Genomic DNA, 14,561 nt, shown 5'->3' on the forward strand with positions numbered 1-14,561 from the left:
AGTTCTAAAAACAAATGCATCAAGTGGTGATGCTATGAAAGATTTCAAAATACTGTATTTTTACAGTGCTATTTTGAGGTTACTAAACACATTCTCATAAAGCTTCTTATAATCACCACACTAGAATGAAATATAAAAAACAGTTTGCATGAACAAAAGTAATTTAATATGATCAATCACTTCAAATGTCTTTCAACATCTCAAAAATAGCAGGACTAAATGCTCCAGTTAATATGTGATCGGTCTCAGATCAATTTCTTGGCTCAAACATCTGCATTTTGAAATGGGAAATAAGACACCACTAATTAAAAAGGCACAACATAAGGCTTTACTTCCTTAGTCAACTGAAGACGCTTTATGTGAACAGACATCTGTTGGTGAATTTCTATAAAGCAATCATCACCTCACACACCACTGTCTGGTATGGGAGCTCAGACAGTCACACCAAAAGGAAATTAGAGGGGGTTGTGACCAAAGCCTCCGACATCATTGACTGAAACATTACCAGAGGTTATTTTGTGACTTTTTTGTAAGTTGTTTGGGACAAATGTGTCTGCTAAATTCCATAACCATATTAAACACATTTCCTTATGTCCCATTATGTACCTTAATGTTAAGTTGTGTGATAGTTTGACAAATGACAAACAAAATTATTAATACATTTTTAAAAAATCAAATTGACTTTCTCTGAGTGTTCACAAAATCTAAATACATTAGGTTCTCAATATGTTCTCACTTTAATGACAATAAAATCTCCATATGTACATAAACAAGTGATATCTAAATCACTGAAAATAAATAATGCATTTCAACTTCAATTGAAACCAGTGTTTGTATGCATTTGACTGAAATATGAAAAAGGGGAAAGCATTTGAAATAAAGCAGAAAAAAACCATGTTAACTTGATTCAGCAATCCAACGGATCCAAGAAACCTTCTGACCCATGACAAATCAGTCTCCTCAATGTCCAAACCACAAATTTGGCAATACTTTCAAAACATAATTCGTTGAACATTCTTAAGAGAATGCTTGCCTTGCCTTGCCTTGCCTTCCCTTGGGTTTGAAGGATCCACGATTCAGAGAGAAATCAGATTTCATTGTCAGTTCTGGAGTCCTGAGACTCCAGGCCCATCTTTTTCAAGATCCGCTGTTCCTTTCTGGCCCGCATACGCTCCTTAAACTCTTCAAGCTCTTGCCTCTATTTATGGTCACAAGATACAGGGGGAAATGGCATACAATGAGCAGGCATACTCTAATCTCATCACCACAAGTAATCATCTAATAATATCTTATCATCACCATGATCTTAGAGATCAGATGGACATAATGCACATCAATAACACTTACTTGCATCTTCTCATCTGGTGGAAAGATTTCTCTCTGACGTGTGGAAAGGGGCGAGGGTAAGAAAAGAAGAGAAAACAATTTTAGTATTATCATTATTAATCTAATTAATCCGATAGTTTAAAGCTGACTTGACACTTTATGATAGATGACTAACCTTCCTTTTGACAATGTACTCTTCAAAATACTCAGCTTGGTTTGATACCCAGAACATGGCAACGGGAAAGGACATGTACAGCATCATCTGTGGAAAGGTTACCTTGTAATTGTGGACATTAACACGGCTCCCTACTCACAGAAAACATACAGTTTTTTCAATTGCTAACAAGCGTTTGTCCATTCAGTTGTCACATTTTCAAAACTCTAAACACAGTTAGCACAGCATCGGTCTTTTGTGGTCATACCATTCACACATTTCATGTTGTTTTAACACAGTATGCAGTCAGTGAATACATTTTCACAATGCTTACATTTTCTTAACAGACAAACTATACCTCCAACAAAATAATGGATCGTTTTTGTATTATTTTCGAATGTTAACACACAACATCCCACAATAGTTAAAACAATATTCCAAACCTTAGATACAGTATAAAAACCTCTGCTTCTGCAATGTTATCAATTCAAAAGCAATATATCTCAGCTGATAATAAACAAACAATCGAATTGACACACAGATGATTTATGTTAGGTAAATTGGGCCAACCACAGCTGATTCCAGTCTATCTTAGACTCGGTGGCAGGGGTTACATGTATTTCTCTCTATTACATTGACACACACATTTTGTTAAAATGCTGGAACATAAACTGAAACATAAAAGTCATAAACTGAAACATATGTAGTTTTTGTAATGTCAACAGTAGCCAGTATTTTGAAACCTAGTGTACTCTGATTGACTGCATGTATCTTGTTAAGTGAAAACAAGCTTCATTCTTTGACAAAATAACTTCATTTTGAGTCAGGTTTGTTTTGGTAAAGTTAGTGTGTGCAGAGAAATGACGAGTTGGTGTAGTAACAAAATGTGGTGTAACAACATGGAATGTGTTTTTGACAGGAAAATGATCCATTTGACCAATTGTGTTTTGTAGGTGAGAGTCTGTGTTAAGAGTTTAAAAAAATGTCTCTGAAGTATCTTGGGTAAGCGCTTGTTAGCGATCGAAAAAAACTGTAAAGAAACTGGTTCTGAAAAGGTAAACATGGACAAAACTGCTGTAACAATGTATCAATAACGTTTCAATAAATAGTGATGAACTTTCGCTACGCCAGTAGTGCTGATTGTAGGATACCTAACAAACGATGTAGGCTACATGTCCAATACAAAAAACTGTGATCTACTACATTATTATCTGAAATAATTACATCATAACTTTTAGCTGCTAACTAGTTGGCTAGCCTAACGTTACTGTTATGTGACCGCTTGCTTTCAACTAGGCGGTCGTTTACTGAAGATGATCAACTATAACAACTGTTCATACGAAACATTGAATGTATTAACAAATATGGAAGTAAGACGCAGTACTCACCCTAAAAATCTCTATTTTAACACCCATATTTAAGCATGAAACAGCAAGCCGAAGCCGTGCACTCCAACCTTCACGTTACTTCCGCCGTTTCGACGATGTCTTGACGCTGGATGATGACGTACGTTTCATAACAACTTCAGTTCAGTGGTGGGCTCTAGCAAAGATCGTATAGCCTTTCTTTTACTGTCTGGCTCTAGCTCACTCAAAAGCCCCCCCAGTTGTATTATAAGCAAAGATATCAATGCTCAAATTATTTTTCATACATACATAGCCTACTTTACCACATTGACAAATATCCTTTAAGGCTAATTTTTACAGAAGTTCACTCCTTTTTAATGAAATCTAATGCAGACTATACAACAGCAAGTTATAATGGTTTCAATATGGCTTTCAGTGCTAGATCACATTGGACTCCAGTTGTCTCTGACACCAAGGGGGCCCTATCTGTAATTTGGGCTCTAAACGATCTATGGTCATTTGAGCCCCCACCATCGACTTCAAGGCAGTGCTGCCAGGAAGGTGGGCGTCAAGGGTTATTGCCAAGGTATTAGGTGCCATGGATGGTGGGGGCCCAAAAACTATTGAGAGTTCTAAACACCTGGGTTGATTATATCCATATCTCTTAAGACTTGGGCTATTGTCTTCCAAGCTCATTTCTCCATCCTTCCCATTTTCAGCAACTCTTCGCAGGCTCTGAATTAACTTTTCATGGCTTTCGCAACCTACAAATTCAGGATGAAACTGGATTTCTCCATTTTCAAGGCCTATAAAATGGCATTTAAAAAGAATAGTTCCAGGATTGTCATGACAGTGGGAACCCTGAGCTGATAACGGCCAACAGAAGGAAGAACCCTATGATGAGGAATATCCCATTTCGAGGAGGAACGTAGATCTTGAGATCTAGAGATCACAAACAAAAACGTCCAGAACAACCCAAATAACAACAAACACAGATGTAGTTTTTTTTTGTTTCCTTTTAATTTTCTATAAAAGAGATGAGTTTATTCCATGATCATAACAGATTGAATCATTTACCTCGATAGCCCACTCACATACCAAACAAGAATCGAGGAAAATGTTAAAACACGAAACCCAAAAAAGAAAAAAAAGAAAGAAAAGAAAGGAAAAAAAAAAAAAACGTGAAATAAAATACCTGAATAAAGCAAACTTGCTGCTGAGCAACACGGTCAGCACATTCTCTTGAGAGTCATATCTATGGCACATGAACATCCAACTCTTACCATGAAAAAGCAAGCACACATGAAAAGGCTTGAAGTAATGAAAAGTGTTCTCTGTTACTTTACTTTTCATTAGGCCAATGAACCAATAATGTATATATATTTATATATAAAGTTAAACATGTGAACTTCCAAAGGAGGGAAAGGAAAAAATGAGTGTTGTTAGCAAAGCAACTTGTTCTTTTGAAGTGTTCTTGAATTTTAAGTCACTTCCTGTGCCACAGAAGACCATAACAGACATACATACCAACCAACATACATACATACATACATACTTGCATACATCACACACACAACATACAGTTATGCAGTCATACACATGCACTCACACTAACAATAATGGTTAAGTGTCTGTGCCAACATGTCCACTTAAAAAAAGCTGGGGACAAAAAAAAGAAAAGAAAAAAAATACCAGGTACTTAGAAGTCCAGCTAAAACTAGATTTTAAACCTGAATATTGTAATTGGGTAAAATATAAAATGCTGACTTTCCTTTTTTTGCCTTTTTACACAAGCTCTCCCCTAAAACCCCACCCCCTCCCCTTTCCCAAAGCCTTCGGCCAACCGGCATTCTCCCACCCTTGCCCTCCCCAACGCAATATATGCCAACTAGAATCGCAATACGATACAGGCACTGGAGAAAAACACCATAAGAGAAACTCTGAGGATCCGCCAAGGTTTCAAGTTGTGCCCCCAACCCTCTCACTGTCTCAAATAACAGAATTAGAACTCACATCCACTAGAATTGAACAATAACAATGATATAAAATCAGAACTGTTTTTGATTTTCTTTTTTTTGATTTTTTTTTTTTTTTTTTTTTTAGTTTTATGTTTCAAATCTTTTGTGTTTATTATTATATCTAGTACAGCGTACAGAGTGTCTCTGCTTCGTCATAGTTTAAATGATTTGTGAAAAGAGGAGTCATGCAAAGACTAGCTTCCATCTTGTGTTCTGTCTCCGAGCTCTCCCTAAAGGATCTTAGGTCTCCGTCCGTCAAAGATCATCAGCTGTGCTCAACAAAGCCAAACAAGCTAGATGTTAATGCTCTGACCCATTCTAACAATGCTGTTGGGTGAACATGAACCAGTTTGCAGATAGAAAAGAAAAATACAAAATTTTGCATCTCTTTGTACAACAGACATAAAGTTTGCTTGAATTAGTTTACAAAAAAAATCAAACCAAAGGACAGCTCAGCAAGAAGGCCCAATGTGATGGAGCTCTCCTGTGGTAGTGATGAGCTTCGCACTAGGGTGAAGTGAAATGACGGAAGAATGGATGCATATTTTATGGGTTTTGCCCTCAATTAACACTTGTGGGGAGTAATGCATATATTAGTCTATTTACTATCAGGCTAGCTAGGCCCATTGGGTGGGGGGACTGGACAAGAAAAATATATTTATATATTAAGAAAGACACAAGTTAAATGAAGAATTTCAAGACTAGAACTTCAGCATAAAAGGAAACAGTTGTTTGGCATAGACATAGATGGAGAATGGCATTGATAAGAGGGTTAAAATATAAAAAAAGAAAACAAAGAAAAAAAAAACAGTATTCATAGAATAAGAAAATACCTTTTTACAGTAGATCCAACATAATGAAAAAAATCTGCACATTGTAACACTCCTCTCTGGTTTGTAAATAATGGATCATTTCTTTGTTCATACGTCCAGGTCAGTGAGTATACTGTTGTATAGTACATTTGTGTGTGTGGGTATGTGTGTGTGTGTGAGAGTGTGTGTATGTCTATATATAGTGTGTGTGTACAGGTCAGAGGCGTAAGGCAAGCTGCACCTCCTCCTGAGAAGTGACAACCCAAGATTTCATATTTAAGTGCCCATCCCCAACCTGCAATCTGCTTGGATGTGTCCAAAAAACAAAGGGGAAAAAAATGAAAGAAAAAAATCCCAAAACAAAACAGCCTCTTGTCTCGTTGACCCCTCCCCCCGACGGCGCATGGCAGTTCTTGGATGCTTTAAACGACAGGTAATCAAGAATATTTAAATCATTATCGGAATCAATCGTCCGCTCCACGGTGGTGGCGTTGGGCCACTGCTCCTCGCTCTGTCTCACAAAGCGCCGCGCCGAACAAGTCCTCCTAGGCCCTTGCTGCCATGACAACGTCACATCCGCAGGAAAATGAAGCCGCAAAGAGGTGGCGGCGGAGGCGGCGCCAGCAGTCAGGCTAAGGGGCTCCCCACCTCTGAGTGCGGGAGGGCAGGGGCGTCCTTTAACTCGTGGATGCAGCCTGCCTCAACATGGCAGGCCGTTTTCAGAGGTTCTACGGGGACCAGTTCAGGGTTCCTTAATCCATCGCCCCGTGAGTTTTACGGTTCTCGTTATCCCATTTCTGTTTTTTTCTTCTTTTTTTTTTTCAATCCCCACCAAAGGAATTTGCAGTTTGTTTATCGTTGTTTTTTTTATTTATTCCTTTCAGTTCGGCAGGAAGTTAAAAACATGATTCTCAGAACAAGTTCTCCTCAAAGATGGCCATTAGATCACTTTGGAAATTCATGTCAACCATAGCTGCCATCTGAAAGAGAAAACATAATTTGCATATACATCAAACACTAGAATAAAATATGAACACATCACACACAATATACACATGTAACACAAGTAAATACATTATTCATATCCAAATGCATATTTGAGTATGTGTGCACAGTACCTACTATACTACATAATGAACAAGAATGCCAACGTAGTATGTCAAATTTACAGTGTGTTACAGTGGGGAGAATAAGTATTTGAACCCATGCTAAAGTTGACTAAAAAGAGAAATATAAAATCATCTTTTGCAAATTGAACTTAATGCCTTAATTTCTTTGTGAATGAAGGATGTATCGTAAATAAATAAATGTTCTTCCTTAAAATATAGGGGGTATTTGACCCCTATGTTAAATTCCCATAGAAGCAGGAAGATTTTTTATAGGCCAGCTAGCTTTAAGAGGAGATAATGTTGATGTGTCACGTGTGTACGTGTGTGTGTGCGCGTTTTTTCTCCTCTTGCCATGCTTACTGGATGTAACATTCGAGGAGTCGCAACATTCCACCTTTGATCTCAAAGATTGAGACTGTGACGTCATTATGATCATGACACACCTAGTGTGTGTGCATGTGTGTGTGTGTGTGTGTGTGTGTGTGTGTGTGTCACAGGGCTGCTCACCGCCTCTCTCCTCCTGCGTTCCTGCTCTCGGCGGCGCAGCATCTCTCTCTGGTGCTGGTCCAGGGCGCTCTGGCTGGAGGTGGGTGGCGTCGGGGGGGCCTGCGCGGGCTGGGGCGTGGCCGGCGAGTGCACCTGGCCCGGCGTCTGCGAGTGCGACGCGTGCTGCTGCTGCTGCTGCTGCTGCTGAGGCGGCTGCTGGGCTGGCTGCACCTGCGGCTGCACCTGTGGCGGCTCCTGCCTCCGACGCGGCTCCTCGTGCTGCCGGCGACTCGGCTCCAGCGAATCCTCGTCGTCTCGACCCCTGAGGGAGGGTCACAGAGGTGAAATGGTCAGCCAAAAAAAGGGTCACATTCCCGATTGGGTGTTTATCTTGTGCTTATTATTATAGCATCATAAACATGTTTATCATAGCATCCAATCACCGTCACCACAACACAGAAATTCTGTCAACATGATCAGAAAAACAGCTTCTCTAAAATACTTCCTCAGGGATGGAGCTGAAAAGTCCCAAGAGTAATCTATTTTTATTTACACTACTCACAAAAAGTCAGGGATATATGGCTTTTGGGTGAAATTTTTTGGCATTTGTTTCAATAAATTGTCTGAGATGAGGAAATCACCATAGCATGCTTCTACTTAAATGCCCTGCTTTCATGATATAGGCCCCTTCTCAACCTCTCTCCTCAATCCTCCGGCTTGTTCCCACTTATCTATAAAGAAGACTGGATAGACTATCCCATTGTTGCCGCCCCATCATTCTTTCATAGATCAGTAGGAACGAGCCGGAGGACCGAGGAAGGAAGGAAGGGAGGGAGGGAGGGAGGATAGATAAAAAGACGAATGAGAAGAGCCCATAGTACCACTGTAGCTTGAACGTTTAGTGCGTAGTGTATATTTCAGCCTCTCGTGCTCACCGTAGCTTCTCCTGCTCCCGCCGCTGGCGATCCTTCTCGGCCTGCTCGGCCTGGGCCTTCAGCGCCTTCTCGCGCTCCTCCTTCTCACGGGCGAAGCGGCGGAACTGCTCAAACGAGTCACTCGACGACTTGAGCGCCGACGATGGTGTGGAGGTCGACTTCTGGGCCAGGCTTGACCACGAGCCCATGTTCTTTAACTTCACGTCCTGTCAAACCATCACAGCGGGAGGGGAACAAAACGGATCTTTCAGTGATGATTTCCTACATACATGCTAAACAAAATTAGAATTCACAGCCAGTTGTCCAAGTCATGTGTCAAACTGGGGGGGCAGCCATGGCCTACTGGTTAGAACTTCGGGCCAGTTGCTGGACTGACCTTGTGTATAGGCAAATCGTTGACTCGTTAATTTGAGTATGGTCACAAATATGTTATTAGAATGTTCGCAAACCGAGAGTTCCGCACTATGATGTGACAAATACCCTCAAGAGATTTTCCCCTGTATTTAAACACTGAAACTATAGATCGTTTGCATAGAATTCTAGGAAAATAATTCACTCCTCAACAGGTTAAAATGTGATGGGACATGATGTATGTGTACGAAGCAGTCACTTGACCCACCTGTACCTTTTTGGGGGCGACGGGTGTTTTAGGCTCCTGCTTGAACTTGTCCTTCTCTTGCATTGAGGGGGGCAGGTCAATCGAGCGGATGACGGGCCGTGAGCTGTCCGATGACTTGGGCTCCCCTGTAAACATAACCAATGGTCAGACACTATTAGGTTCGGGCTCAGGATGGGCACAAAATAATTTGTGTCCACCATGCCACTGAATTGAACCCTAAGTAGGTGTATGTGAAGAACCATTTACGTGTAAGCTCTATATTTGCTCATTTACTCTTTTGGTCTTGTCTGGGAGCAAGTTACTCATGAAATGTGAGAGTAGACAGAAGCTGAAAGATGATTTGTGTCTGGCTGGCAGCTTTCCGAGGTGTTCTGGAATACATGCTGTTTCTGCTGAGATACTGTGGGCCTTGAGAGGGAGCTGGTGTCTTCACTAACGAGGCTGGCGCCTTTCTCAATATTTAAAGGGTTCAGGTCAGGTCTGAGACATGCCACAGTGATGTCGGTCGTTAAGGGATACAGCCTTGTGTGGTCAATGCTGATGAGTTGGAGTGATGTGGTCATTGAATGATTGACATACCACAAAGGGAAATGTCTTTGTCAAGCTGTATAAGAAGTGTAACTTTGTACTGTATCGTCTGACTGCGTCTGTTAGCGACATGACGTAGGTCTCCGGAACCATTGATAAAGCTCTCTGAGAATTCTGACCGCTGACTCTGCCTGAAGACTTCTTTAATGAATCCAAAATGTTACGCTACACATGAAAACAGCCACACACACACACACACACACAAGGAAAGCAGCCGTGAAGCATATATTGACCCAGAGGCGGTGCAGTTACTCACTCTGTTGGCCGTGGACAGCCATGGCCTTTGGCTCCGGATGCTTGTGGGACTCCTGGCGCATGGCGGGACTGAAGGGCTCGCCCTGCATGACTGGCGACGGGGGCAGCTTCTCCTCCTTCAACAGGACCGAGGGAGGCCTCTGTTCCTGACACAACACCACCACAGCGTCAATAACACTGAGCAGAATCAATCAGAAAGTACCCACACACACTGACCAAACACCCTGCAGTAATTGACTGCATATTAGCCGCATTGTGTTGAAGTCGCAGGACAGTGTGTTATGCAAGTTAAAAGAAACAAAGCCATAATACCATGTCAACTGCCCCCATGTGTTAACCTCATAGCTGAAGAAATTTAGCAAAATCAATGTACAAGTCGCGGCTAATAGTTGAGGAATTACAGTATACCCACACACCAAACGCATCAAAAACATGAAACAGTTCGGAAACCCAATCTTAAACACCATAATGTCCAGATTGAATTACTTATATTGAATCATATTGACTTTTTCCATGTTTGCATTCCACCCCACTTTCTGCGCAATTAAACAATTAAAGTCTCTTGACGGCTATGAATCCACAGATGGGTGGTGATGTGTCAAACTAAGCTAGCAGGCCACTGATCAGTGCGCTGTTTTTAATGCCAGTGGGTCAAAATTCAATCCTTGAGACATAACTGTTACAGGCAACACCCTGTGCAGAAAGAAGAATAAATGTACTCTAGCAATCAGTGTCTCTTTACATTGGGTGAATTTTTTCAAATCGATCAGATTGTCAGAACAGTGTGCAGCATTTGTATTGTCTGATTGAGCTATTTAGTCGGTTTGAAATCCGATTAAACGTGTCCATGTCAACAGGGCTCATGTTGATCAAAGGAGTATGTGCAAACAGTAGACCTGGCACCGCGGACGCGGAGTTTAAGACCCAGCAGGGCCGGCCGCTGTGACTCACCTTCTTGGGCTGCAGGTTGTGTGGGGGAGACGGGTGCATGGGCTGGTACTGGGAGATCTGGGGGGAATGCATCATGAGCGGAGACTCCCTCAGGTGGCCTGTCAACAGCACAATGGGTCAATGTCAATTTATTTTGTATAGCACATTTTGAAAAACAACAACAGTTGACCAAAGTGCTGTTAAACACAAAACAAAACAGACAAACAAGAAACATAAGACAAAAGATGCTAGACAGAGCGGCGTAGTCGCCAGCGTGCCCGACCGTGACACCACGACATAAACTTACAAATTTACAACATAACCAATCATAGGCTACACAAAACAAATAGTGCCGGACGGAGCAGCTATATCGACATACAAAGACAGACAACAAACAAAATGAACAAAGAACAAAATAAATAGCTAATAAAACAAACAAACAAAAAAAACACCACAAGACTCCAGTTAGCTTTCCACAGAGCAGAGTACATGCATACATGCCCTCGTGCCATCATCCTGATAGGAATGGGTGTTAAGGTGCCACTGTCGGGCACAGGGATCTCTGTCCCTTACCAGTGTTGTAGGGGTCTGCCTTGTGTTGTCGTGGAGAAGGATGCTGTTGCTGAGACTGCTGTGACTGTGGCGGCTGCTGCTGCTGCTGCTGCTGCTGCTGCTGGATGATCTGCTGTGCTTTACTGGTGGCCATGGAGACTTTATGCGGCGCTGGCTGTGTCTGATTGCCGGACATGGGACCCTGCGAGAAGCTCATCTGCTGCTGCTGCTGGGGATGTTGTTGTTGTTGTTGCTGCTGCTGTTGTTGTTGTTGTTGCTGCTGCTGCTGCATGTGCCTGGCCTGATGCTGCTGCTGCTGGAGCTGCTGACTTGAGGGTTGGTGGGGTGGAGGGGGCTGGGTCGGGGTCTGCGACTGTGCGGGGAGCTGCGACGGAGCAAGCTGGGACTGAACCTGCACGGACTGAAGCAGAGGAGGCTGCGCTGCCTGCTGCTGCTGTTGTCTATTAGGTAGGGACTGCATCAGGGAGGCCTGCTGCTGTTGCTGTTGCTGTTGTTGTTGTTGTTGTTGTTGTTGTCTGCCCTGGAGGTGCTGCAGGTAGAGCTGCAGGTTGGGGTTGAGGGGCAGCGTGGGGCCGGGCTCCTCGTCGTCCTCCAGCAGCATCTGGGGCGGCTGGGAGGAGAGCAGGCCCTGCGGGGTGAGGGTCGGCGGGGAGAGCGGCCGCTGGCGCAGGGGCTGCGGAGGGTGCATGAGGTGGGGGGGCAGGTGGTGCTGAGGGGGCTGGGGCTGCGGCGGTGGTGGGGGCTGGGACTGGGGCTGGAGGGGCTGGAGCTGCTGGGGCTGCAGGGCCTGCTGGGGAGGCGGGGTGGGGTGCTGCTGCTGCTGCTGCTGCATGGTCTGCTGGGGGGGCTTGGGAGGTAGAGCGGCCGCCCTGTTGCTGGGCCGGGAAGGCTGCTGAGGCATGGCGTTGTGCAGAGCTACGCACAGAAGAGGAGGAGGAGGAGAGATGAGGAAGAGGAGGAGCAGGAAGAAGAGGAGGATGAGGAGGAAGAGGATGAGGAAGGAGGAAGAGGAGAAAAGAAACAGATTCCTTGTCAGTCATAAGGAAGAAGCATTCCACTCATTTACAGCCTAGTGATGTAGTGAAATGTTTACAAGTATTGATCCGTAATTGATCAATAAACAAATAACACGTTAAGCAGGTAATTCAGGCTTATCTCCATGTCAGCAACTATGGCTATCATTATGAGTCTAGCAAAAAACGATTTAAGATAAAAAAAAAAGTGTTGGAGCAGCCCTTAACTCCTAGCAAGGTAGGCAGACAGACAGAAGTGTCCTGCAGGGGTTTGTACCTGGAGGGGGGATTATGGCGTGCTGATTGAGGAAAGGATGGGTCTCGGGGGACACAGTGGCGCCGGGCTGGGGGGCGCCCAGGTGCGGTGGCGGGCCGGCGGGGGACGAGGACTCGCTGGCGTGGTGCGACAGGTGCATGAGGGGCTGCCCGAAGTTGGGCAGGGAGTCAAACGTGTTCTCCAGGAGCTGCGAGGACTCCAGGGCGGTGACGGGCTGCGGAGGGGGCATGTAGGCCACGGGCGAGGGGTGCTGCTGCTGCTGCTGCTTCAGCTGGGCCATGGGCTGCAGCACCTGGGGCTGGGGCAGGGGGGCGATGTGGGGCTGGATCAGCGTGGGCGCCAGGGCCTGGTGGTGAGGCTTCTTGCCCTCCTTGCCGTGGCCCTTCTTCTTCTTGGACGCCATTCCAACTAAAAGTCAAGTCAAGTTTATTTATATAGCGCATACACATTTCATACACACTGTTCATACACAGAGGTCATTCAATGTGCTTTACATAAACAAAAACCAAACAGTAATAGCAGATAAAGGCATAGATGGGCAAAGAGTAATAATAATAATAATAATAATACAAGATCATAATAAAAAATAAAAAGAAAGCATAAATCAAGGGACCAATGTGCACAGCATTCTACTCCTTACAGAGGATGTCTAATGACCTTTGACCTCTGCAGCGATGTCAGTCTCACCTGTCTCGGAATCCTCGCTTTCTGAGGAGCTGGACTCACTGCTACTGCCCGAGTCAGAGGACGACCCCTTGGTCTTGGTAGCACTCATGGCTTCCATGGTCTTTTCTGCAAAGCGAAAAGGCAATGAACCGTCAACATTCAACATTAGCAAGCATGTTTTGCGTGGACTATCTGTGTAACACAACAGAGTTAAATGTTTAAGGACAAAAAGTACTGAACAAGAAAAGAACAAAACAAAACAAAACAAAACAAAACAAAACAAAACAAAACAAAAGGGAGAAAAAAACAGTGCCACTAACCTGGAGCCTTCTTCTTCTTGCGCAGGCAGGACGAGACGTATCTCTCCAGCTCTCGCAGCGTGGAGGGCTTGAGCGTCTCGAAGTCGATCTCGATCTCGTCGGGGTTGGAGTTCTTGAGCGAGGGCTCGCGCGACTGGATGATGTGCACCACGCGGCCCAGCTTGTCTCCGGGCAGCTTGTTGATGTCCAGGCTCAGCTGGCGCTTCTCCTCGTACGTCATGGGCTTGCACTTCTCCGCGCCGCCCGCACCCCCAGGGGCACCGCCGGAGCCCAGCAGGTCCTCCTCCGAGTCCAGGCCGGGCACGGGCAGCAGGGTGGGCATGGGTGCGGGCAGGGGGGGGATGGAGCGGTTGTTCTTCACACCGTCCTTCTTACTACGGGGAGAGAGAAGGAGACATTGGGATTAGGATAATATTGCTGACAATACGTTTCTGACAAATGTAGCCACAGTGCAATGGAAGATGTATTATCATTTATGTTTTCAGTACTGATAATTAAGAATATTATTAGAATATTATTATTATTAAAAAATATATTTTTAAATATTACAAATAATAAATTCCCCTTGTTTAATAAAACTTGATAAACAGTCAGCAAGAGTAGAGAGAGAAGTGTATCTGCGCAGGCTTACCCAGGCTTCTTGGTCTTCTTAGGCAGCGGGTCCTTGTTGTTCTTGCTCTTCTTGGGGGGCGGCAGGGCAGGCATGGGGGGCTCGGGGAGCTCGTCCAGCGCAGACATGCCGCCTCCTCCTCCTCCCGACTTCTTTTTGTGCTTATCCTTCTTCTTCTCCTTCTTCTCTTTCTCCTTCTTCTTTGGTTTGCTGGCCTGAGGCTGAGACAGGGCAGCCAGCTGCTCGTGGACGGCCTTCAGCTGTGGACAAAATCGGGAGGGGGGGGGGGGGGGGGGAGACGGTCAGCAGGGGCTCCTAGCAACAGGGGTGGACATCCTGCACGCCTACAGTCTTATGACTTGACTTGAGAGTTAACAAGCTAACGCGAAGTCCAGTACAGATAGATGGACACGTTCAACATTTTAGGCGCTTTCTGGACATTGAATCAAAGCAAAGATGTTGAAGGTAGAAAAACACAAACAGCAGCCGACATGAGATGATTTTGTTGTCATCCTGAACTGCAT

General features: G+C 44.3%; 2 protein-coding genes across 7 annotated transcripts in view; both read right to left on the reverse strand.

Annotated features, from left to right (window-relative positions):
* Positions 1-143: 143 nt before the first annotated feature.
* LOC134077330 (protein PET100 homolog, mitochondrial) lies at positions 144-3,007 on the reverse strand. Its single transcript, XM_062532867.1, has 4 exons — positions 2,869-3,007; positions 1,502-1,588; positions 1,348-1,380; positions 144-1,198 (listed from the first exon to the last, which is right to left on the reverse strand). The coding sequence occupies exons 1-4, from the start codon at positions 2,893-2,895 to the stop codon at positions 1,088-1,090; spliced, it is 258 nt and encodes an 85-aa protein (XP_062388851.1). The 5' UTR covers positions 2,896-3,007; the 3' UTR covers positions 144-1,087.
* Positions 3,008-4,890: 1,883 nt separating this feature from the next.
* Positions 4,891-14,561, reverse strand: part of brd4 (bromodomain containing 4) — a 40,007-nt gene continuing 30,336 nt past the window's right edge. For 4 of the 6 annotated variants that reach the window (XM_062532873.1, XM_062532872.1, XM_062532871.1 and 1 more), the window contains 11 exons: positions 14,059-14,297; positions 13,428-13,801; positions 13,129-13,233; positions 12,442-12,849; positions 11,152-12,066; positions 10,600-10,697; positions 9,650-9,794; positions 8,806-8,930; positions 8,187-8,392; positions 7,273-7,573; positions 4,891-6,636 (listed from right to left, as the gene is read on the reverse strand). In XM_062532873.1, the coding sequence (XP_062388857.1) occupies positions 6,568-6,636; positions 7,273-7,573; positions 8,187-8,392; positions 8,806-8,930; positions 9,650-9,794; positions 10,600-10,697; positions 11,152-12,066; positions 12,442-12,849; positions 13,129-13,233; positions 13,428-13,801; positions 14,059-14,297 (2,985 nt within the window). In that variant the 3' untranslated portion in view covers positions 4,891-6,567. The remainder of the gene's footprint in view (positions 6,637-7,272; positions 7,574-8,186; positions 8,393-8,805; positions 8,931-9,649; positions 9,795-10,599; positions 10,698-11,151; positions 12,067-12,441; positions 12,850-13,128; positions 13,234-13,427; positions 13,802-14,058; positions 14,298-14,561) is intronic. The other 2 variants (XM_062532870.1, XM_062532869.1) reach the window with 2 other exon arrangements.

The sequence above is a fragment of the Sardina pilchardus genome, chromosome 3, assembly GCF_963854185.1.
Source record: "Sardina pilchardus chromosome 3, fSarPil1.1, whole genome shotgun sequence".
Lineage (NCBI taxonomy): Eukaryota > Metazoa > Chordata > Actinopteri > Clupeiformes > Clupeidae > Sardina > Sardina pilchardus.

Coding starts and splice junctions, on each gene's coding strand:
- LOC134077330 (XM_062532867.1), bottom strand. CDS start 2,895: ATGGGTGTTAAAATAGAGATTTTTAGG. Junction 1,381..1,501: donor AGTACATTGTCAAAAGGAAG/GTTAGTCATCTA, acceptor TCCACACGTCAG/AGAGAAATCTTTCCACCAGA. Junction 1,199..1,347: donor CACCAGATGAGAAGATGCAA/GTAAGTGTTATT, acceptor GACCATAAATAG/AGGCAAGAGCTTGAAGAGTT.